We start from the raw sequence: 26,180 nt of genomic DNA, 5'->3' as shown, positions 1-26,180 counted from the left end.
GTCTGGACCTTCAATCTCTGGATCACTGTTAGCGAAAAATCCGGAAATCCGGATTTTTTCCGGAGCACAATCAGCCCTGTCCACTCGTCTGAAAATAATTTCAGCAAAGAAATTAATTAATAATCATGTACTCTTTCATTTTACAAGTGTTAACCAAATGCAGATCATATGATAAATAACAGCTGCTTGGTAATGAAAGCAAGTTTGATGAGAAAGATTCTGCTAGTAGTTATTAATTTAAAAATTAGTAATCTGATAGTAGTTATTAATTTTTTTAAAAAACATATAAATTAGTATTTTTCATAAATATATAGGTATCCACAAAATGAAAAATTCTTTGAGGATGCTCCATTGAATTGTTCTTAAATAATGGTTAAAAAATCTAGTGACCTTAGGTAAAACCAGATAGAAGATATAAAAAATTATGAATGTGGGTTATTTGAATTGTGACAAAATTGCATTTAGTTATTAAAGAAAACACAAGTCAAAGTGAAAAACCTATTTATTTACATTACATCAACAAATAATGTATATTTGTCAAACACACATAAATGTAGGCTAAAATATGAATGAATGCAGATTAAGTTAAATGCCATTAACAGCTAGCTGTATCCAACTGCAAAAACATAAAACACTTTTTTTTTTTTAAATTGAACCATTATCTAGGATGTCCGAATTGGGGAAGACGAAACATCAAATTACAATTATGAAATATGGAGTGTTTGAAATGAAAGACTTGATGGAGAAAACAAAAACAGCAGCAGCGGAATCTCTTCATCGCATCCGATAGTTAAAAGAGCTAGAAAGCTCAGAAAGCTCTCCTTTGAAATCAATATCAACGGAGAAATCAAGATCTCTCTGGAAAAAAAATTACAAACTGTAAATATCTTGCAATACAAAAAAAAAAAAAAAACTACAACAGAAATAGCGTTCAATGCTTTTGAAATAATTTGATTTTTATTTTAATTATTTTAAGAAATCTTATTTTTGCCATATTTTTTTATCAATATCATACTTAGCTTTTATAGAATAGTAACAATGATTAAGTCAGTTTTAAGTGTGTCAAATATAACATTTTAATATATACTGTGACTGATTTAATTGGTAATAGGACAGTCAAGTTTAATGTATTAAGTACTTTAGAAAAATAGTTAAAAATAAATATGATGAAATGTTTCAAATTTTCAGAATAAAAAAAAATGTCAAGTTGGTGTGCCGTAATGGTCAAACTAACTTATTAAAGCAATAATTCAACAACAAATTTAAAAAAAAAAAAAAAGGTAATACCTTGTTTTTAGGATTTGGTTGCATACTAAATACACCATATACCTCTTCACCCCGTTTCACAGTCAAGTATTCATCAAAATAAAAAACAGTTTGTTTCCAATGAGTGTATGGTGCTCCTGGAGCTATAAACACAAGTAAAATGAGTTTTAAAAATTAGCAAAGCACATTTAGAAATCATATTGTATGAAATCAACATTAAGAGAAATTATAACTTAATATTTTTTGATAAAGCTTTACATACACAACTTTTGCAGAATAAATTGATTCAAAAAAAATTTTCAAAACAGTTGAAAAAATGAAGGTGTAACAAATAGGACAATCACTGATATCACTCAGTTCTAAATAAAACATCTAAGATTTTTTTTAAATAATGAACCATATTACTGCTTAATATACTAGCACATTTTTAATAGGAGGAAAATTAAGGAAGTATATGGGAAAAAAATTTCAAAAACTCTAATTCAAAATTTTTAACAGAAATTACACATTTTAGGATTAAGTTTATGACTTGCTCACTATAATTAAGTGCAAAAAAATAGAAAAACTATGTAAAACTCAATAATACTACTGTTAATTAATACAGTAGAACCTTGATCAATCATTTGTCTATGGACAATTTATTATGAATGATAAATGCAGGAAAACAACGAATGCAGACCAACTTAAAAGTATCAAACAATGAATTAAAAAAATTTGTGAAAAATAATCAAGAAATAATGGATTTAAAAATTATTAATTTAATAATGAATCTAAAAAATTTCAATTAGCGAAATTGTGGTATTTAATGCAAAAATTTTGATGATACAAAAAAAGATGAAGGGAGCACATTTACTTTTGCAACCATTTCTCGTACCGAGAATTCAAGTTTCCACATTTTCATCAACTGTTGCGTGAACATCAAATGTGATGTTTGAGTCAATTTCCCCTTACTGTAAAAAATCCCATTAACTTCCTCATAAGTATCAGGAGTTACTGTATTACAATTAAAATCCAATATTTTCGGAAAAAAGTCAGTGGAATTTCAAAACAAAAAAGGTGGGAATCTGCTGGTTAAAAAAAAATAATTCAAACTAGTATCATTAATATTATAAGAATAGTATTTGTATCAGGACCATTAAAACAATATTTAATGAGGAAAAGAAAAGACGCAGGATTTGGATTGAACGATGGATCAAGGTTCGAATGTATACAGAGTAGTTTTGACACTTTCAAAAAAAAAAAAAACTAAAGTACATGCAGACGTGCCAACCTAGCAAAATTAACATTCAGGAGTTTCCCTAACAAGAATTCAGGAGATTTCAGGAGGGGTAAAAAAAGGAGCATGGTATGCAACATTTGGCACTTCTAAGGAATTTTAAGTAAAAAATTTATTAAATATAAGAATGCAAGAAATTTTACACACTAATAGAGCAATAATTGTTTAAAAATATTAAATGGAAATAAAATAATTAAACACAGATTTAGCAACACAAAACTATATTAGGTAGATACTCTTTAAATAAATACCATTTCCTTAATAAAACATTATTCAAAAACCCGACACTGTAATAAAAATACACAAAAACTTTTAAAAAATAAACAAATTGAATAAGTATTTTATTTTAAAAAACCAATTCAATACTAATGTCTGTACAATAAAGAACCAATTATCCGGGATGCTCGGGACCATCGCTATCCCGGATGTCTTAATTTCCCGGTTTCCTGGATCGACAAAAAAGTGTCGTTAATCGATGTTTTATCAAACCCAAATTACAAGGAAAAAATGTAAACACATTTTAAAGTAAGAGAAAAAAGAAAAGCACTCCTAAATCTAAAAAGGAAAAAAATTGTAGAAAAATAAAATTTAAAAGAATAAAAAAATTTGCAAGTTTAGACAAGAAAAACAAGTTTAAAAAATAATTACGATTCCTAAATCAACTAATAAACAAAACCAATGATTAAATAACGCAATATATTTCATGGGGGGGGGGGCGAAAATAAAAGGAAAACCTATTAATCTAAATAAAAACAACACTTGAAAATTATCGAACCGAAACGATAGTTAAAAAACGGCACTAGCATAAATATTAAAACCTAGAACAAGGCAAGATCAACGGACTTAAAAAAAAAAAAAAACTAATGAAAAAATTTGGTAATACAAATAATTTTATTGAGTGCAAAATTTATCATGAAAAAGAAAAAAAAAACGTAGTGGAATCAGAAAAACGAAACTGCAATCTGCTTCATAAAATAATTGTATGCTTAAATTAATAAACAATTCTCCTTTTTTTTTTTTTTTATAAAAACGCGATTTTTAATTAAAGCAGGTGTGATTCCACATCAAGAAAAACTTGCGAATGATACCGCACTTCCAAAGAATCAGAATTTATTCAAAAGAAAAACATTTTATTTTTATTAATCGATGTCAAATAGATAAATATATTTTTCTCTTTCATCTTCTGTTCACTGATATGCATGTGCAATGCATTTTCCCCACCCCCTCGTAAATCAAACTAGCAAACGAAATCATCATGCCACTCCTTTGAGTTTAACGACCTAAAAGAGAATAAAGATCTAAAATCTTCAAGGTCGCGGAAGAAATGACGTTTCTCTGGGTAAACGGGGAAAAAAATTCTTCCCTTCCTCACATTTTCCTCTACTCAACTTCAAGGATTAGTCCAGTTTCCGCTTTTTTTTTCATATCGTTTTAGTTCAAAATGGCGGGAGAACCGAGCAAATTTTTTTTCCGGATTATCTGGATACCAGATAAATGGTTCTCTACTGTATGCATGAAAAAAAGAGTTGCAGACTTAGCTCTCCGCAATTAAGTCTTGCTAAAGTCATTGGTACATGATTTGTTGAAATTGATCCATACTTCCGTTTCGACTTAAGACATCCTTGAAATTTTTTTTTTTTAAATATACGAAGACTAAACGAATAATTGATATCACGTTGCTAGTTTACGAGCTTGTTGCCAACCGTGGAAAAATACGCATTAAAAACTATAAAAACAGCAAGATACAATATCAATTCCAACTATCGAGAGTACGAGTTTCCCCACTCCTGAACGGACGTCACTCGATAACGACATGTGACGTCATTGCATTCAACTCCACACGAAAGAAGAGGAAGATTTCACCCGCCCCCAGTGTAAGGGGGCGGGTGAAATAGGAGTGTTTTTAGAGGTAACGTTGAAGAGGGGGGAAAATAAAGCATGTTCAGCTACGCTTCAGGCAGATGGTAGTTTGATAAGAGGGGATGGAATTCAAGCTGAAAGAAAAACTTACCTTCGCACTCGCGGAAAAATTAGGTAATTTTGAGTTTGGCCGTCGATCGCAGTAAAATTCGGGAGTTTTTCAAATCAATTCCGGAGGGCGGGAGAATAACTCAAAATTCGGGAGACTCCCGCAAAATGCGGGAGAGTTGGCACGTCTGTACATGCTTAAAAAAAATTAACATGCTTTTCTCCTTAACTGCTTAACTGAATCTCACCAAAGGTTCAAAAGTAATAAAATTTCTTTTATAACATATATATATAGCCCAGCAATTAACAGCGTTATCAAGTTTTGATGAAAAAATAAGAGTAATATGTATACACATTCAAATTATTTAAAAACAAAGTTTAACATTCTCCAAAAAAAAAAATTACAAGACTTCTTGCCCAGGGGAAAATTAATAATGTTTCCGGGTGCAGACAAAATTAAAAAATAAGAATATGCTTATAAAATTTACCTGTTGAGAATCCAATACGCTTATGGCATTTTGTAAATTCTACATTGAAAAATGTGACAAAAGCTTGAATATAATCATCCCTTTGAACAGATAAGAGAAAAGGAGATTTAAATGACAAGTCTTCTTTTTTCACTGTGTACAGATCAATTTCCTAAAATTTAAATTAACATTTTTTTAAAATTACATGTCACACAATTTGGTTTTAACAGTTAGAAACTTGAAAAAAAAATGCAAACTTAAAGAAAAAACTGAGTACAAAAAATCATGCATTTTAAAATAAAAATAATGAACATTTTTATTGTATGTAATTTGCCGTAAGCTTTTTTTTAAAATGATGCACAAATAGTATCATTAAAATCCTACTACTATAAGCATTACAGAATTAGATATTTAAACTAGAGATTTAACAAAATTCAAACAATTATATTATATTTATGTTTAAACAATTCCTTTTTTTCCCTTTTTTATAGAAGCCACAAAACTAAAAAACTACCAAATTTTAAAATTTTTCATTCTCAAGTTTTACGTTGCATAAACAATCACGAAAAATATATGAAGAAAATAAATTATCAAAAGAACAATTTTATTTTGAATATTAATGTCACATACAGTGTAATATTTATACGAAGTGTACCTGCTAACATATTGCAAGCTTGATCTCAAGCATCATTAAAACTGGAAGGGGAAAAAAATTGTCCCATAAAACAAACTGAAGTAATGGAACATTTTTACTCAGTAATAAAAAATTTCTTCAAATTAAACATGCACTGAACTGATCAAATGACTAAAATTTAATAATTTTTCGAAACAGATTTTAATTTACACTAATAAACATGGTATGAAATTCAATAAAAGTGTTTATGGTATAAAAGTTTTATTTGTATTTTGTCTAAGCTTTATTATGAGTTTTATCTACTTGAAAACTTTTAATGCAGAAACAAAACAAAAATGTTAGAGGAATATACTTCAGAGAAGAGAGCTAGAAACCTAGCTGCCTATTGCTCTTCCAATGTAGTAACATTGATATTACATTTTTGTCTTTACTATGCTCTCAACTATATATATATTTTGATAATGGTGCTCTAAAAATTATTCACTTAAAATGTCCTTTTGTACAATTAGGATTTTATACATGTGGATATTATATTGTGTGGCTTTTATTATGTTCACTGATATAAAAAGCTTTTTCGACCTTAGTATTCTAAAAATCAGGGGTGATTGTGGGTTCAACTCAAAAATCGTGAAAATTTCTTGAGTAAAATCATACAAAAAATTTATATCTTTATAAATTTAAATCACTAAAATTTTCAAATGAATTATATGCAGCATAATTTAAATGAATAATTACATGTAAGTTTACTTTTATCTCTCATCACATTATTATTCTACCAGAAAAAATAATTGCAAATGAAAGAGATGCCAAGTACAAATTCTAGTTCTAATATTTTTAAATAAAATATACACGAATTTTTATTTATAAATATGATCAATGATTTCTTGATACTTCTGGACTTAGGACTTCCGGAAACTTTCGGATTGCAGTTAGCGAAAAATCCGGAAATCAGGATTTTTTCTGGTGAACAATCAATCACCCCTGAAAAATAATACCCTAAAATTGAATCTAACAAAAAAATTACATAAAGCCTTGAATTAATATCTCTACATTACGGAATTTCATTGCTATAATTTCAGTCTTCATCATTGAAAGTTTAGTTCAAAATTACACTAAACAGATAAATTTTTTGAGCTAGTCATGTAGCTTTCCCACTAAACTTTTGACTTTTGACAAATTAACCATTCAAGGGCTATATTTAAATCCTGGGTTATAGGCACTTCTAATTACATATGATTAAGTGAAAAATATCAGCCTCTTAAAACCGATCAATTTCTTTGGAAATTACATTGAAAATATTTATACCTTTAATAAACAACTAGAAGTCACAACTTGCTTAGGATCCACACAATCAACTAAAGGTTCAGTAATGGCAACTTTACGAATACAGCTCATATTAAAGCCATACACACTGTCCCACCCTGCAATAGACATTTTCAATAGATACACATTTATTTATTTTACTAAGTACAAACTTTTACCAAATACATGACAGTTTTACATACATGATATTTTTTCATCTTTATATTGTCTATCTTCAATCCCTAAGACAAAAAGCGTTGCTCGATCAGGAAACAGCATACCATCTGATTTCTGCAATTAATTTGCAAAAAATTACATAAATTTCACTGACTACATCATAAAAAATATGTTAAAATATCAGCAGCTTATGAATTTTGAAATTACCAGGGTATACAATTACAGTCAAATTCATTGACTGTGGTCCATTATTTAACAAGGAAGTGCAACCAAGAAATTTTTAACAATTTATAGTTTAAAACAGTGTTCCCCAACCTTTTTATCACCGCGGACCTGTCAACGTTTGATAATTTTCCCGTGGNAAGGGAGGAGGAATTGATTGTTTATATTTCTGATTTATTAATTTTAATTTAATTGAATTTGAACATGCCTTCAAAATAAAATACAGTAACACCAAAAAATAAATAGAAAGTGATTTAACATTTTAACTTACTAGAACTTTAAATCAATGAGAACCCTGAGCTTCTTTCTTTGCAATGAGACAGTTCCATCTGGGGGTAATCGGAGACAATGATACATTACAAACATTTAAAAATTATGTCACTACCTTCAGGGGCCCCTTTTTTTCAAATAAATAAAATTTAATGGAACACAGATATATTCGGCCCGGTACCATTTGATCCACGGACCGGTACCGGTCCGCGAAAAAACCTACTAAAAATTATTACAGAATATTTCTTTTTTCTTTCCTTTTTTTTTTTCAATTATCAAAAAAAATTTGCTTATTGTAACTTTCAAAAAAAAAGTTTGTAGCTTCAGGGTTCATACTCTTTCTAAGAAAGTAAATTTCAGGAGTTTCTAAGGAGTTTTTCAGGAGTACAATACAATAAATTCAGGAGGTGCGAGGGAAAATTATATACTTTGTATAATTTTAATATAGCTATTTATAAAATTAAATTTACAACATTACAAAAAAAACCACAAAATAGTAAATTAATAAAAAAAGGATCTTAAAATATTATTTATTTTAAACACTTTTTAAAGACATATATGTCTTATTCAGTTCTTCACATATTTTAAGCTTAGATATTTTTTCTTTAGCATGACGCCTTAAGGCATTTGCTTTTGAAATTAATGAGAGATCACATTTTTTTCTGCCTGATCAGAATAATCATCAGAAGTTTTATTAAGTTCTTGTATATCATCCTCCAAATGTTTCTTTTTTCACCCTTAGCTTTATTATTTGTAATTACTTTCTCTTTTTCCAAATGTGCAAGATATCTTTGAAGTGCAACTGTAGCTGAAACAATGAGTTCTTTTGAAATAATGACTTTTTCAAGTCCACCAACAAATCGTAGATGGTCATCAATTATTCTTTTAGCCACAATTGTTTGGTTTGCCAGATTTTCAACCGATTGACCGAAAACCCTCTCTCACCAGTTGCCTGGCCATGAGAAAGCAGAAGTAGAGGTTTAATTACGTTCCACAAATTGGGATATTGTGAACTTGACAAGAACTCACAGTATAACACATCTAGTCGATCTACGCTAGGATCAAAATTATCGCCAATGCAGTGCCTAAATTTTGTCCTAGTATCCATGCTGTTAAAATCTTCAACAAATTGAACATATTCCTTCAGAATGCTATCACAATCTTCTTCTTTTACTCTACCTGCACTGGTCAAATGAAATAATATTTTTCAAAGCTTGTTTAAATTTGCTTCTTTATTAACATGCACTGTACAAGGATCAATGCTCGATACATTTCGCACTAAAGAGAAATTCAGTGGTCACTTTTCAATTAGCTTTTTTGACAACTTCAATAAAAATTGCCTGCAATTCAAATAAAATTCCATTGTTTTCTCTTCATCCTTCAAAATTTTCGTCTTTATCAACTCTTTTCTGGCAACAAAGCCAACATCAATTTTGGTTGCCTCTTTACAAATTTCTTTATCTTCGAGATTTATACTTAACACATTGTATTAAGTATAAATCTATTATGATGCTGGAAGCTTTTCTTCTTTTATAAATCTGTTCAGCACATCTTTTAATAGCAAGTAGAGATCACCATTTAAAAATGGTAACGCGGGCTTATCAGTTTGATACAATTTTAAGAAAGATTCAACATCTTTCACAACAGGTAAAATGAAATTACATTTGGCAATAAATAGTTCATCTTTAACCACGTTCTGTAAGATTGTATACGATTTAATGTTTGGCCGAGAAAACTTTTTGTTTTCTATCTCCTTCAAATAAGTTTTAACATCAGGCAAAATTTCTAAAAGTCGAACTAAAACTTTTTTATTCTCCACCCACCTGTGCTTGCAAAATTTTGAAGGGAACTTTACAAATTCAGGATTTACAGATTCAAAATCTTCTCTTCGAGCAGGAGAGTCTTTAAAAAATTGGTAAACAGATGATGCAGCATGCTCTACTTTTGGAAAAGCAATAGAGCAACCACCCTTAAAGGTATTATGCACTATGTGCAGTCCACATGAACTTACATTCAAGAGACTCACATTGTGTTCATTCTTCATTTTTTCTATCATTATGCCTAGCACTTTTAGGTTGACATTCGGGCCATCCATAGATAATAGTAAACTTTTAGTATTTATGCACAAGCATTTCTCAGTTATTTTTTCAAATAAAAGTTCAGATGTAACATGTCCTAGAAAGTCTGAAGAATAGTAGCATGTATTTATTTGGTTACCATCCCAAAATCTTACATGACAATCCAGTTTTTGAATTGATTAACATCATTTAGACTTTCATCAAAAAGCAGTACATAATTGGTTTCCTCTTTCACTCTTGACTTAAGTAGAGACAAAAAATATGGCGCAATACCAAAAACTGAGAGGTGGCAGTTTTTCTTTCCACCACAACTGAAATTGCTTGCTATCTGGCTATCAGAAAACATAGCTTTAAAAAGAAAATTTGCATTTTCACAAGATTTGTAGGAATAATGTGAGCTTAAAACCTTTAAAGTTCATAAAATTTCAGCTTTTGTAGTGAGGCTATTCAAATGAATTGCTCGATTCAAATTATAAACCGGCACAGGAACAACACTTAGCAGCCAATCTTTATACAGTTCATTTGCTAGCCAGGGACGAAAGGGATGGGAAGACGGAAGGAATGATTAATTATTTTCTCCGTTTAAGAAAAGTTTCTTATTTTTGTTAAAAAATTTTCAGGAGATAAAATTTAATTTTCAGGAGTTAAAATGCCAATTTCAGGAGTTATAAGGGCCCTTAGAAAAAAAAAGCTAATTTCAGGAGTTTTTCAGGATTTTCAGGAGGAGTATGAACCCTGTAGCTTTCGGTGAACCACATTAGTTAATGGAAAATCTTTCAGGGTATAAAAAAAAATTTACTCTAATTAAATTCGAGAAAAAATAGTATGAAGAAAACTAATAGTATAAGAGAGTAAGAATCCCTCATTCATTTTTGTAATGAATCACACAACTTCTTGAACTATGCATCTATAGCACAGGAAGGAATGCATAATAAATTATGGCCATTGCAATGACTGACAGAAAAAGCTGTTATATAAACTACTGAAAAGATACTTCATGCTGCTCAGGTCTCAGTCAGGATAAAAACCTGCCCCATTGTTTGTTAATCACATGCTCTTAATTTTTAGAATTTAATATATTTTATCCGCTCTCATCATTGAAAATGTAAAAAATTGAAATTCAAACAATTACCAAAGAAAATTAAGTGAAAATAAAATCAAATTATAGATATTTATCCCTTCAGACTAAATAAAGAACACTAAAAATGTTTTTTAATTTTTGTGCATTAAAATTCTAATTTAATAATTTTGACTCACTTTAATACGACAAATGAGCACCCTGAATAGAATTGAACACTTTGTTTTCATTATAAACAGATTTAATTATAACATACCACAGGACTAAATAAGTTTATCTGCAATGACTGTAATAAAGCATGCCACATAATTTAGAAGGACTAATTTTTACACATTTTTATTAACATACTCACTTTTAAAAATGCCTGATTTAAAAAAAAGCTATTTAAACAGTTTCAATTATTATCATCATTTTAAATATTAACAGACCAACAAACTGTATATAATATAGATTTTGTAAGAAGTAATAAAAAAAAGGAAGAAGGTAGAAATTTAAGCAGGTTGAGTCACTTTTCACAACTACAGTAATACCTTGAAAATCCAGAATTTTAAAATCCGAAACTTCTGAAACTTGAACTTATGAGAAAAAGTTTGTTTAATCGATTCTTAAAAAAAGTTCAATTTAAAAATAAAATCATAAAACTCTGGCTGTGAAGCATTAAAAGGTGAGGATTATGATTTATTGAAAGGTTTTTATTTTCTGTATTTTGTAATTGTATGAATTTTTGTAAGATTTATTTTACGGATTTCAGCTGTTATATGATAATCTTAATTTTTTTTGAATCAAAATGCATGTGGTTAATATTTATGCAACATTGTAGTCTTTATAAAAACTATATTTAAGCTCATAATATATTTTTTAAAGAATAAAAATCAATTAATGTAGTCATCTCGCAATTCCTTCATAAACAGAAAAGTCTGACTTTCTTTTGAAAAATCCTATATTCCTAATTTACTTGATAAAACTAAACTTGAGATATAAACTTAAAATCTCTTTTAGTATTTTCTCACACAGAGAAGTTACTTTTTCCATAATGATTAAATTAGTCACTAACTTTAAGCCTAGAATATATAACATCTGAAAGAATATCTGAATGCATAACATTCATTAATGGAGATATAACATAATACATTTTATAAAATAACTAGCAAATTAATAACTAAATTAACAAAGCAAAACCTATTGGAAAATAAGAAATATAATACAAACCAGCCATTTATCTCTAGCATACAACACAGTATCTAACATTGATTCGTAAAACAAACAATAGCCCATCCACTCTGAAATTATGATATCAACTTTTTCTACCGGTAGTTCAACTTCTTCCACCTTGCCTTTTACAATAGTTATAACTAAAAATAATAAGTTTTCAAATTGATTACAATGATTTATATAAAATTAAAATAGTAAATAATTTAAATGAGTATTTAACATTTGATGTTAAAAAAATATATATATAATATAGTTAAATAATTTTAATAATAGTTACCATTATCCAAATGATTATCTTTCACAATTTGTTCAGCATGTTCAACAATACTTGAACATTCAATCTGTTATAAAAGAAAAGAAAAAATTCATGAGACACTCTTTGCAGTTATTTATTTAAAAAAAAAAATCTATTAGAAAAAGAAAGGAGCACTCTCTAATCACGCTGAAATTTTGTACATTGATTTTCCAAAAAGTGGTAAAATGATTTCAACTACAATTTTAACCTCAGATATGATAAAAAGGCAGACTGATGACCATAAAAGGTTGCTTTAACTCAAGCGTATCTTTCATTGAAGTAGCTCGATTAAAAGATAAATAAGTTTTCAAAACTAGCAATAGTAATTGAAGAACAAGAGAAAAAAAATGGCTCATGTCCATTTCCACAAAAATGACAATTGGATTACCATCACATTCTGAAGATTACTAAGTTTGGACTAATCAATAACATGGAAATTTTTCAATCCCTGTGAGTTAGTAAACACAGTAATGATGGGTCATGCTGTAGAAAAACTGTCCCTGTCCACATTAAAATTAGTGTTTTCTCAGAATTAATTTCAATGGATATAAATAGTTCTCTCTCCTTTGATCTTCAATTATAATAAAAAAATTTACCGAAAAAAATGCTTTTGCGCATCATGTTTTACATTTTGCCATCTACACTTTATAAGATACTCATTTTTAACAGTAATTTTCAGCAAATGATTACAGATACATATTTAGCAATTGTTTTTAAATAGAAACAAACTTTAATTCTGTCATGAAAAAATCATTCATACATGATTCATAATTTGCTTTTAGAAAACTAAAAAGGTTTCTATTTTCAATGGAAGTAAATAATTTTTTCTCTATATTTATTATGCATTCTTCAACAACCTTAAATATAATACCAAATGAATTTGATGGAGTCACTAATTAAACATAGTTTATCATCTCATATTTATCAAAAACTTGGTCTTTTTTCAACTTTTTTCTCAAAACTTATATTTTAAAAAATTTATATTTCTTCAACCATATAGACACAGATAATAAAAAAATCTCAAGTCCTAATCCTTCCCTAAACTTAAAAGTATTTTTGTGCATTAAGACCTAGCTCAATTAATAAGCTAATATTTCATGAGAACAGCTGTCTTCCCAATTTTTAGAGAAACCACAATTATTCCTTCTCTTAGTATTGCAGGAAGTAAACAAACAATAAAATAATCAAAGCAAAAAAACACTGAAAAAAATGGACATACTATAGTTTCATTTCTATAAACAAGAACATTCCTCAGTGTCTAATAACCTAAATGGTGCGTCGAAACCAAATGGTGAACTTCAATGTCTTAACAACAAATGCTATTTAGACACTGAGAAAGGTTATTCTATAACTAAAACTATAATATGCTCATTTCGATAATGTGATTGATTAAAGTTTTTTTTTTCTTACTTTGCTTTGAACTACTAGTCTAGATATAGATAGCACATATCCTATCCTTTTTTAACTATAAGATGATAATAATAATTAGTTTAGATATTAATCTACTGGAAACTGGAATTACCAATAAAATAATTATTTCTTTCAAAATTTTAAGACTTTTGAAAATAAAAATTAAACAAAAACAGAATTAAAATTGCAGGAGAAAAAAAAATTAAACTAATCTAAAAATGTGCTAAGGAGTGTGGCAAATTATATAACACCAAATATGTTTAAAAAATGTTTTCAAAATCACAACACTGCAAAATGTAAAATTTTGAAGAATTTTTTAGTCAAAGAATGGTTAACAAAATTAAAAAAAAAACACAGCATTTCAACAATTTATTACAAACACATGTATTTAAACTTGCAAAATGAGGACACTGGGTTAAGGAAGAATAATTTAAAGCACATTGAAAAAGTAATCATTAGAATTATATCTGAAGTAAAAATAAACTACATAAATTGTTACTAACACCAAATACTTTAGCTGCTCCGGCCCTAGCAGCAAACATGCAAAGTATACCAGTTCCACATCCTATATCTAAAACAGTTTTTCCACGGAATAAATGTTTATTGTGGTACATAGCATTTCTGTATGTCATTGTTCTAACTTCATCTTTCAACATTTCCTAGGGAGCAGAAGAAAAAAAAATCTTGTAATAAACAAATATAATTTTAAACAAATAGCAAACGAATATAATTAGAAATTGTCAGTGTAAAATCGTTTAACATATACCTAGATTAGACCATATTTTTACAAAAGAAAGCAAAATTATTTTTTTTTTTTAAAAAAAAAGCTTAAATATGTTGGAAAATGTCTAAGAAAATTAGTTAAATTAAGTCATTGGATAGTCAAACGGTTAGAATATTATATTTACATTAATTAATCACTTCAAATTCCAGTGGTTACTCTTTATTTAGTATGGGAGCATAAGCTAGGTGTAGTTTACAACTAAATTACATTCTTTATTTGAGCTGAGGACTTTTGATGCTAAAACACCTGATGTTAAAACTTAACATTTAAAATCAGTCTCATTTACTGAATTCAAAAATAAAATAAATGAGGCTAAATTTCAAAAACTATTTTTGATAAATCTTAGATAAGTAATTCAAATCAGGAATGCAGAAAATTCTTAAAATTCTACTCTTTCTTTCCTTTTTTTGGAGAGTGGGTTTGAAATTTTCCCCAAAATTTTAGCTTCAGGTTGCAAATTTATTAAAACATTTAAAGAAATTTAATGTCAAAATTTTTGACTACCTTACTATTACATTAACCTTACTATTTTTCTTATGCCTTTATTTGTTAAAATACTACATTTTTAATTTAACAAAATTTAAATCAGAAAATCAGTAGTCAAATCAAGTTTAAAGAAAAAAAAATTTCTAAAGCTACTAGAATTTCCCCTGAACCTTGTTTGCACAATCAGATATATTATGCACCTCGGATTCTACTAAAGGCCAATATTTACATGGAAATTGTGCATATTTTAACAAAAACACTAACTGAATAATTTAATAATGTGGCCTATTATATTGACCTAAACACGACTTCAATTAAACTGTTAAAAGAGCAAAAAAGAAAAAGTGCATATGAACTTTGTATACAAGATCAAAAGTTTCATCGAATTGAGAGTTTAGTTTGAAAGTGCTAGAGAAGGACATGGCTATTTTATGCCGAACTAAAATGCAAAAAGAAAATTTACAATTATGCACACTAAAGGCAAAATACTCTTAAACAATGCCTCAGAAAATAAAAGCTTTCCCACACATAATGAAAACCAAAAAATATAACAAAACGTCTAAGATAACCAAACACACAAGCATACCTCGTGTATACCAAAATGAGCATATGAATCAAAGTAGTAATCTTTAGAAGTCATTTCTTCAGGTTTATAAGTAGTGAGACCATTCATTTCTTTCTTGCATCTATAACAGTATTTGCCAGAGCAATCATCACTGGGAGTTTCTCCATTTACTTGTACTTCAGCAGAACTAGAATTATTTCCTTCAGTTGGGCTGACCTATAGTGAATAACAAAAGTTTGAATAATATAAAATTGCAGACATAATTGTAATTCCCCAAACCAAAGTTACTGATTTTGTAGATTTTGAATCATAATTCAAGTACTGAAGAACTAATGCAGGTGCAATATTAAAAATTTAATTGTCTTTTGCGACATCATTTCACTTTCATAGCGAGTTTTATGGAAAATAACTTTTATTGTGCTATGCTATTTCTAGTTTTTTAAAAATATCCCTTAGTATTTTGCAACAGGAACAATATTTTTAGTAAAGAATTTACAATACTTTTAGTAAAGTAAAGAACAATATTTTTAGTAGAGTAAAGAATTCAGCAAAAAGCAAATTGAGTTTAACATAACTAATCCAAACGATTGGCTCATACAAAATTCAGAAATCAATGCAAATATAAATAAAATAAAAATTCAAATTATAAAAATCAGGTTGCATTCTCGCTGATAAATGCTGTTCCTCTCAAATTAGTGTGTTCTGACGTCAATAAAGAACACTGTTACTAGATAGGGAACAATCAGAAAAACAGAAATAGAAACCACCAAGCTCTCTTCATCTCCTCTGCTTAAACTTAGCTATTGCTTTTAGCAAGGATTATGGGCATATAGTGCGGTTTTAAGGAGAACCCCTCCAGACTTTAAGTCTTGGGCTGTCTGCTATGGTAATAAGTGAGAGCACATTCCTAATGGGGGAGAATTTTTTTTTTTTAATGGGGAGCTTGATGTTAATATTTATATAAACTAATAAAAATTGCTTTTCATCTGCTTTCTATGAAAAAGTTCCTTATTCTCATCTTAAAAAAGTGATACATATTCATTATAGTTTTCCTTTTCTATTTTTTAATATGAACTTAGGCAATTTTTTATTTCATTTTCTTTGAGGAAGTATTTAATACTTAAAATTTAGTTAATGCATAAGAAAAATTAAAAGAATAAATACATGACAAAAAATCACAACGCTATTTTAATGCAAAATTCCCATTTTTGGTTTGGAGTAACAAACAAAAGGGGGTGCATTGTAAAGACGTCGATAAAACACAAGAAGTTTTGGTATTGGCCAGCAACAGCAAGCAGAAGAGCAGCCTTTAAAATTATTTTTAAAAAAAATTTAAAAAACACTTTTTAAGTTTAGTCCCATTTTTTTTATCACTGTGAATTTAGTTTATCAAAAACTACAAGCAGCAGAATTAAAATTTTTGCAGTCACATTTAGTTTAAATTTTTAATTATTATTGTTGCAATTAAATTGCAGTATTTTTTCGTTACTTAGTTTAACATCTGATAAACATGGACAATGTGTCTTTGTTTAAATTTAAATTTCTTTTGGAAAAATTATATTGGAGAATTGATATTCTATTGATATTTGAGTTTGATATTCTATTTGTAAACTATACAATAAAAGGCTGGACAGGTTTAAAGAAAAAAAAAATGAGCAAAGCAAAATAAGGACTGGTTGCATTTAGAGTCACTCACTTCTAAGATGACTTCCTTAATCTTAGGGAAAACAGTAATGCATTTAAAAACACAGAAAGATATTTCATGGATGATTAGGGTCATAATTTTGGAGCGAAATAAAATTAAATTACATAATAACAATAGTTCTTTAAGAAAAAAATTCTTAAATGTACTAAATGCTTACAAGAAAATTACTTTTATTTATTTATTTATTTTTAACTTAAAGGAACTTTACATCAATGAAAATTCATTAAAAATGTCTTTATTTGTCTGAAATATTGGGGGGGACTTTTAGAGACTTCTCATTATTGAGGGAGACATGTACCCCTCCTGCCAATGGTTCCCATGAGATGTTTATAAAGCATACCTACCAAGCATGTGGCATTGCATTATATAGAATTGTGTGTTATACAGATCATTTCACATTATCATTAAACTAACCTACTAAATATGACAATATACAGGGTGATTCTAAAAAGATGGGGAAAATTTTAGGAAGTGATAGTACATACCCAGACAAACAATTTTTATCAAAGAATGCATGGTCGAAAACAAAACCCAAAAACGCTAGAGGGCGTCAAAGTTTATGTTCTTATATGAGGCAAAAACACACAAAGAACGATGAAGTTAAGTTATAAAAGCAAATTTAATGGCATGTGATTACAATTTCCCTGCAGCGGCCGAAAGCTTGGTGACAAATAACGTAGCGCAGTGACTCGCAATAGGAATGGAGCTTTCTCGTTTGCATGAAAAAACTTTCCAAATGCGCCAGCACCTTTGCGTTTTGTTTTCGACCATGCATTCTTTGATAAAAATTGTTTGTCTGGGTGTGTACTATCACTTCCTAAAATTTTTCCCATTTTTTTCAGAATCACCCTGTATAGGTACTTGGAACAGATTAATATAAATGCTTTAAAGTAATTTTTAAATACAAAAAATTTAAAATATAAAAACGTGCTTATGTATTTATTATTTACAGAAAAAAAAATTCTTAATAGCATTAGAACTAAAAACTAACAAATTCATCAAGTTGAGTTTGTTTTAGAGATTCATTCTTGCTGGGTACAATATATGTTGATCCAAAACACTGAATTTCATTTGAGGAGGAACAAATTAAAAAGGCAAAGAGAAACTATCTATAAAATTTCTCTGAATAAAATTTTCAGAACAATTGGAGAAATAAGTCAGGACAGTCAGACTGCAGCTCAGGATTGAAAAAAACTGGGGATTTTAGTTTTTTTTCTTTGGTTTAAACCATGTTTTTTTGGCATAAACTGGTTTTCTTTTTAAATATATCAAATATTATTCCACGCCCTTAATTGAAATTAACCAAACAATTCCAAAGTATTTCCTAGCAATTAACTATTAAAGTTTTCAAAAAACTATTCAAAATTAACCACTTTTGTTTCTTAAAGTTGCTAACAAAATTGTAAAAAAAGGAGAACAGAAACTAAATACTTTAAATATACATTTAAAAGAGTGATTCCTCCCTGCTTGTATGCAATTTAAAAATGCTATACTTAAAAATAATATTATTTAACTCCATACAATTTATAAAATTTTATTTCATTAAGTTTTATAAAACATACATTTATTTTTTTAATCCATTGAATCAATACAAATTTTAATATATTTAAAGCAATACATCATATTTTACATAAATAATTAAAAAAGGCTTGATAATAATGAATTGAGGAAAAGGTACAAACATGACACGGGTTGCACGTAAAATAGTAAGTCTTAGCACTATTGATTTAATAATAAATAAAGCATCAACTACTTTTTTTTCTTAATTTTCAACATAATTGAACTATAAGCTTAATTGTAGTTGTCTTGATATTTCTGATTATATTTTCTGTAAAATTATTTGCTACAAAATTTGCTTTTATTGTATTCAAGTAGAGCAGAGCAAATTAACTTTTTCTTTAATTTTTAATTTGCTTTTTTAAAAAGTAAACTGGTACATGTAAATTGGACCAATAAATGTTCAGGTTTTTCCTTCAGTCCCCTAAGATATGATGCTTTTTATATAAACGTTAAATTATAAACATAAACAAAAATTTAGCATATTTTCAGACAAAAAAATATTTATTAAAAAAAACATACTCTGTCTAAAAACTTTTCCCTTTTATCAATAATTGATTCAGCAAATATATATATATTGAAAAGTGATGACTCAAATTTGAAATTCTCGTATCGTAATATTGTATTAAAAATTGGGTTAAAATCAAGCAGAATTTCATAGCAATAACCGTTGAAAAGTAATTGAGAAAAGAAAATAAATTTACAATGGAATCTGTGCAAATTGAGAACATTAAAAAGTGATGACTAAATTTTTCAACGTCTTATATTTTTTTTGCCGCAGGTTGTGAGCCGCAGGTTGGAATCCAAAGTTACGCTAAAAAACACCGCTAGGAGTGCAGAAAAGTCTTTTAAAAGAAAAGACTTTTTAATACTTTTCAGGGAAGAAAAGTTGCTATAGTTGCCCGCGGCAACTCTGCATCAAACATGTAAATTGATTAGTGCTTTCATGCTATGGACCAACGGTACATGAAATAGATTGTGGTTGAATGAATTGTGAAAACGTTGAACAGAATAAGGTGAAAAGCATGCTGGTGCATAATAAGTGGCGAAAATCAATACGGTAAAGAAAAAAAATTGCATTTTAAAAAAGGAAAAATTAAGCAACTTCTTAAAAACCCATGAAAAAAGCACCTTTAAGCACATTTTAAAAACGCTATGTGCCATGTTAAATTAATTAACATTTGTTACCAAGAAGGATAAAATTATTAAAAACTAATCACTGAATAAATAAATTCATAGTTACATATTTCTAGCTCAACTTGCTAATGAATGTTAAAGATTGGGATACTATTAGTCAATTAAATAGCTAATGAAGATAAAATTAGTTTAGATCAGAAAACATTGAAAGAAAAACTTTTTTAAGTTACTTTGTGTAGATTAAGCCTTCATATATGTGAGGCTACATATATGAACTGCATTTAAATAAGTATAAAACAAAATGGATATAATTGAAATATGTTTTTTGCCCCCAAGCTATTTTGAATACATTTAGTAAATAAATCTTACACTAGCACTTCATTTCCTTTTTAGCTTTTGATTGTAATAATCATTATGTATTTTTAACAAAATAAAAAATAAAAAAAAGTTTCTCGAACCTTTTATTTAAATTGTTCAATAACTACATTATTTAACTGATTACAGCTTTAGTGCTCAGAAAATTAATTTAGGGATGCTGTTTATTTTTGTTATATAAGCACTTTTAGATAATTTTGCTCATATCAAATAACTTGTCTATGTATATTTGTTAAACAGCTAAAAACTAAATATTTATATTCTAACAGAAACTATTCATATAATCAAAAATTAGTTTTAGAAAAATATTAAAAAAAAAAACAGGTTTTGTTTCATAGAAAAACCATTTGGTTTACTTTACACCAGGGTTTAAACCAGCCAGTCCTGCTGCAGACATTGCTGAGTCTCCATCATTCTCTTCCAATGATGAATTAAATTTTGAGAAATATTTGGATAATATTGAAAAGGCTAAAGCAAAGCAATGAAAATAAAGAAGCAAGAGCCTTTAGGAAAGGAAAAAATACAAACAAGAGTTTTACACAGCCTTTTCTTGAAGAAATAGACTAGTAGAGAAATATGATCAATCCTGTAAGACACCTCTTTTGATCTCATAGAAATAAATCCTGAAAGTTGAAAGAAGTAGACATACTAATAGTAACTGCTCTTCCTTCTATTCAGGTTAGAGCTGAAAGACTATTCTAAGCTTTGAAGATTATACAAAATCGGATCTACACCCTTCTTTTAAAGATGTAAGAAAGAAGCATATAAAAAAGCAAAACCCTTTAAACACAAAATTGAAAAAACACAAACAAGATTTTTACATAGCCTAAAAGAAATAGATTAATAGAGAAATATAGTAATTTTTGCAAGACACTTAGTTTAGAACTTATAAAAATAAATCTATCCTAAAAAGTTAAAAGAAGTAGCTCTTGCAGTATCAACTTTCCCTCCTAATTAAGTTAATGAAGAAAAACTATTCTCAGCTCTCAAGGTTTATATCAAATCAGATTTACAGTCTATCAAAGACCTTGAAAAGGTATACTGTTTTTTAGAAATTACTAAGGCCAGTTTTTTCATTTTATAATAATTGCTTACTAATATAAATAATCTGCTATGTCATCAAATTTTGTTTCTGTTGCAACTATTATTCCTTTAAGTTAAAAAAAAAAAAAATTGTAACATAACATATGTTCACATACATATGCGGGAGTCAGTCTTTATGGTTTAAAAATCAAGGAATCAGAGTCTGCCATTTTCCCCACCAACTTCACAGCCCTACACTTATCAGCCATTTTAACTCGTAAAGACTTATAAGCCAGCATATTTTGGGTTCCTATTTGTCTTAAAATAAGTAAAAAACTGTGACAGACTTGATGCAGTTTTCCTGAGAAATGTTTCTTTATCAATCTTGCTAAAAATTCTAACTACTGGAATTGTAATTGCCCTAGTCACTAAATAAGAAACCCATGTGTCAAATGTTAAGATATATACAATACATATATATCAGAAAACTAAAATAAATTTTTACTTTTGTCTTATCATATCACATGAAATATCTAATGAAACAACTCAATCTAATAGATATTTTGAAACAGTTATTAGAATGCCAAGTAAACTTTTAATTTCCTGCTGCTCTTTTAAAATCATTGGAATTAAATGGCCAAGTAATATCACAAAATGGCTTGAACATAAAAATTTTATACGATAAATACCATACACGAAGACCAAAGTGTCTAAGAATTGTTTCATTACACATTTTTTTATATTAAAAAAATAAAGAAAAATAAAAAGTGAAGAAAAAACTAAAAAGCAATAAAGCGGAAAACAGGCGAAGTACCGGCATTGATCTTCTAACTTACATAGGCAGTTTCAGCCCGGAATCTTTTATTAGGCAAGAGAGCAGCAGATCTTCTTTTTGATCCTGCCTAAAACATTTATTTAAAACCAAAAATCAGGTTAGGAAGCAGTTGGCAATTCATAATTAATTGCCACTAACTAGAAATTTAGATGATAAACATACATGCCATTGTCATAACAGTATGTAATGCTGACTTCTAGACGCAAAGTGAAAAATGAAAACTACTGTTTTAACTCCATTTAGTCTTACAACTCACCATAATCTTTTCAATGTTCACCTTTACCATATAGTAAAGCATTTCCGCAACAGTTTGCTGCGGGCTAGGAGAGTCATATAAACTAAGGCTCCACAATTTTGTGATTATTGGTATGATTGTGGTAATGTGGTCAGCATTGCCACAATCAACAGCTTCACAACAATGTGGAGATTTATTATAAGCTTGTAAAAAGTTGAAGTTACAGAAAACTTCAAACAATACATTTTAACAGCTAAACATTTTTAGTGTTGTAAATTCTACTTTTTAACTATATAACTAGAATATTAAAAAAAAGAAACAAACAAAATAGAAGTATTTTTGATCAAATTAAATGTAGGTTAAATATGGAAAAAGAAAAAAATTCAAACAAAAGTGAAAAAAGAAATGTAACAAATGAAAATTCAAATAAAAACAAAATATTTAACAAAGTTAAAATTATGAATGAAAAAACTTCCATGACTTCACACTTACGCATTCCTTTTCTTTTAGTACATGAATGAAAATAGTATTTAGTTAAGAATAATTTAATTAAGACAAAATATTATTGATTGAAATATTAAGACAAAATATAATTGATGTACCAATTAATTTTTTTTAGCAGCAACATCCAAATAAAATTAAATTTTACAAAACCTCTGAAATGAGAAAATTTATTTTTTCTATTATAAATTGAATTGAGCTGTCATACAAAAACTTCAGATAGAAGTAAATATAACAAAGTAAATTTATAAGGATCTCAAAATTTAAACCAGTCAATTTCCCATTAGAAAGACACTGTTAAGTTATTGAAACATGGTCAATCATACTTCTCTTCCTACTCAGGGACGGACAAGACAATTAATATGAGCCCAAGTAGGCTCTATAAATTTTCCAAACCTGAATATTTTGAAATTAACCTTTTTTAATAAACAAACTTTATTTAACTTAGAAAACTCTTAACTTTAGAAAACTCTTCTTGACATACAAAAACTACATTTTTATATATTAAAGCTACATAAAAGGGAACAATGCTTTTAGCAAATAAAAATATTTTATAAGTTAGAGTAAAATTTTACGGAAAAAGTATAATTTATTGTATATTTTAAATTTAAAAAAATTATAACTGTTAAACTGAATTGTGAGGTTCCTCCGAAATTATAGGTTATAGCCCCAAGTAATAATAAGGCTCTGCTCTTTTTAAGTGATACTTACTTCCTATAAACATTACCTACAATTTGTAATTACTTTTCATAAATACAGGGTAGGCAGGTTTTTGACATGTGACAGTTTTTGACCGTTTAAACCGTCGCGTCAAAAACCTCACTGTCAAAAGTGTCAAAAACCTATATTCATATGTGAAATTTAATTAATACATAAAATTTATATATTTTTTATGAAGGATAGTGTTTCTAAATATGTTCTAGAAAAAATAAATTTAAAATTTTGAAGAAACACTTATATTTTGAATAGTAACCAAAATCTTGTACTTTTGAAAACTCAAATCTTTTGTAATATTATGTATTCATTTTCATTATTATTGAAAATCTGCAGTGATATCATTAAGAAATTTATTTTCAAATTAACATACTGGATAATAAAGATATTCACTATTACATTTAAAAAAAATTTTATACACTTGTATCAAGTTTGTATTTATACAATATAACTTGTAAGTTCCTTATAAATATCAGTTATATGTTTCTTATATGTCAAAAATGCATAGTAATAAACTTTTAATTTTCTTAAATATCAACAAACAAAAAAATTTCTTTCAAAATATAAATATTTAAACAATTTTTGTGCAAAATATTTCTGCACATGCATTTGAATATAAATTTCTGAGATTTTAAATCTGTTATTTTACCTTAATTTTAATTAANAAGTGGACGTTAGTGCCCGCTTTTCAAACTTTTAACTTACTAAGCTAATGGCAACTGTTCGAAGTTTTGAAGTTTATATATTTTCTTGGCAAACTTCAGTTTTTGCCAAGAAAGTTTGTTCAGTATTATACCCTTGCCATGTCAAAAACCACTTTTTGACGTCAAAAACCCAACCCTGCAAGTAATAATATGGCTCTACTATTTTTAAGTGATACTTACTTCCTATAAACATAACCCACAATTTGTAATTACTTTTCATAAATATTGCTATATACAGACAACTGAGGCTATATTTCCTGAATCATAATGAAATTAATATATATTAATGTTTCATAGAATCATTTATTTCTTGAATGAAATTTTTTTTACAATAACAAATAACTGTGTATCATTGAAGGGTGTTTTTTCACGTTGGCGCCAAAATGTTTAATAAACAATCCAAAGTATATCTGTACAATAATTAAATATAATTTTAACTAGAATAAGAAAACCTTATAGGAAAGAACTTTATTATTAATAAAATATCTTACCAGAAATAGAAATAATTGCGTTAACAATTTATTAACTGTATAAACTAGTTTCCACAACCATTTGACAGAGAATTAATATCACACAATAAAATTAACGTAATAGTAATAGAAAACGCCTTTACACTACTTAGTAAAAGAAATCTGTACAAATGCTACATAAAGTAATAATCCGATAGAAATAGTATGCTATAGCATACCGACCAACTTCATCATGCCGCGTTTTACCGGGTTTATAGTTAAGTTGATTCTAGCAAGCAAAGATTTTAGTCAAGAAGCTCGACATTTCATTACAGAATCAGAATTACTAATTCAGGTTAGTAAATCGCAGCTAAAATTTTAAAAACTGTAAAAACACTGCCGAAAAATAGGCTTACAATACTTAACTATATAATAAATTATCAAAATGAAAGATAAAAAGCCATAATAATACACTAATCCTTAAATAAGAAAATCTAAATACTTCTAAATAAATTTACCTCCATTTGATCAGACATTTTTGATGAAATAATAATTAAAATGGTACAATTATTTTTCTTCCCAAATTTTTTTAAGAGGACATGAAGAAAGTAGAAAATAAAAGAAAGTTTACATTCAGGACGGTTGCAGTTAAGAGAAAAATCCCTTTCCATTGGATATTAGAATTTTTTAGGTTATATTATTACTGCAGTTAATTTTGAGTATTTACGATCGAGACGCTCAAATGCGACATCTGGGGAGAAAAGAGGAATGCACTACGATATTTTCCATTTTCTTAATATTTTTCGTCCCGCAGTGGACTCATCGTTAAGACACGGTTCCCAGCAGATTACCGAAGTCAAGCCTCACTGACTGCGGTCAGTGTGCGGGTGGGTGACCACTTGGATTAGTCTGCGTAGGGACTGAGGGTGTGTGGTATTGGTCCTCGTTAAACTATTCTACCGTAAAGTGCTCGACTTCGTGTGCAGGTCATCGGATCATCCTCAGGGATGTTTCCCAGACCGTCGCCAATAGCCCATTGTGCAGCTCAGGTGCGACGTAAATTAACTTCAACTACAACAACTTAATATTTTTCATGTTAAACTGTCGAAAACATTTCTCTAAAATTTCAATGAAACTTTCTTTTAGAACTATGTTCAACGTAGTTTTCAGTTTCAGATAGTTTCCTATAATCTATTTGAAAATCATGACAGAAACTAACATAGTTCCTTCTTATATGACTCTCCACACGCAATTGGTGAAAGCACACAGCATGCGATGTGAAGCGTTGCTATAGTTAGTGAGTTCTGCTCTACACTATAGAGTTGAAATACCTACTATCTCTACACCACCTGTAAGTCATTTCCATCGCCAATCTCTGCACAGGAGGCCATTTTGCTCACAAATACTTGACCACCTTAATCATCCGTAAACAGACAGGTCTTTATCGATCAATCT

General features: G+C 28.3%; 1 protein-coding gene across 2 annotated transcripts; it reads right to left on the bottom strand.

Annotated features, from left to right (window-relative positions):
* Positions 1–484: 484 nt before the first annotated feature.
* On the bottom strand, positions 485–25,456 carry LOC107454418 (arginine methyltransferase 1). Of its 2 annotated transcripts, XM_016071613.4 has the most exons (11): positions 25,244–25,370; positions 22,124–22,189; positions 15,512–15,706; positions 14,159–14,314; positions 12,228–12,291; positions 11,948–12,090; positions 7,117–7,204; positions 6,917–7,032; positions 4,999–5,149; positions 1,288–1,409; positions 485–858 (listed from the first exon to the last, which is right to left on the bottom strand). In XM_016071613.4, exons 1-11 carry the CDS (start codon positions 25,259–25,261, stop codon positions 775–777), a joined length of 1,203 nt encoding a protein of 400 aa, XP_015927099.1. In that variant the 5' UTR covers positions 25,262–25,370; the 3' UTR covers positions 485–774. The 2 variants fall into 2 exon arrangements, with proteins under 2 accessions (XP_015927099.1, XP_015927100.2); XM_016071614.3 differs by lacking the exon at positions 22,124–22,189 and having other exon boundaries at positions 25,244–25,456.
* Positions 25,457–26,180: the final 724 nt, after the last annotated feature.

The sequence above is a fragment of the Parasteatoda tepidariorum genome, chromosome 3, assembly GCF_043381705.1.
Source record: "Parasteatoda tepidariorum isolate YZ-2023 chromosome 3, CAS_Ptep_4.0, whole genome shotgun sequence".
In the NCBI taxonomy this organism is placed as follows: Eukaryota; Metazoa; Arthropoda; class Arachnida; order Araneae; family Theridiidae; genus Parasteatoda; species Parasteatoda tepidariorum.
The sequence above is the reverse complement of the archived record's forward strand: the minus strand, read 5'-3'. Positions and strand labels throughout refer to the sequence as shown.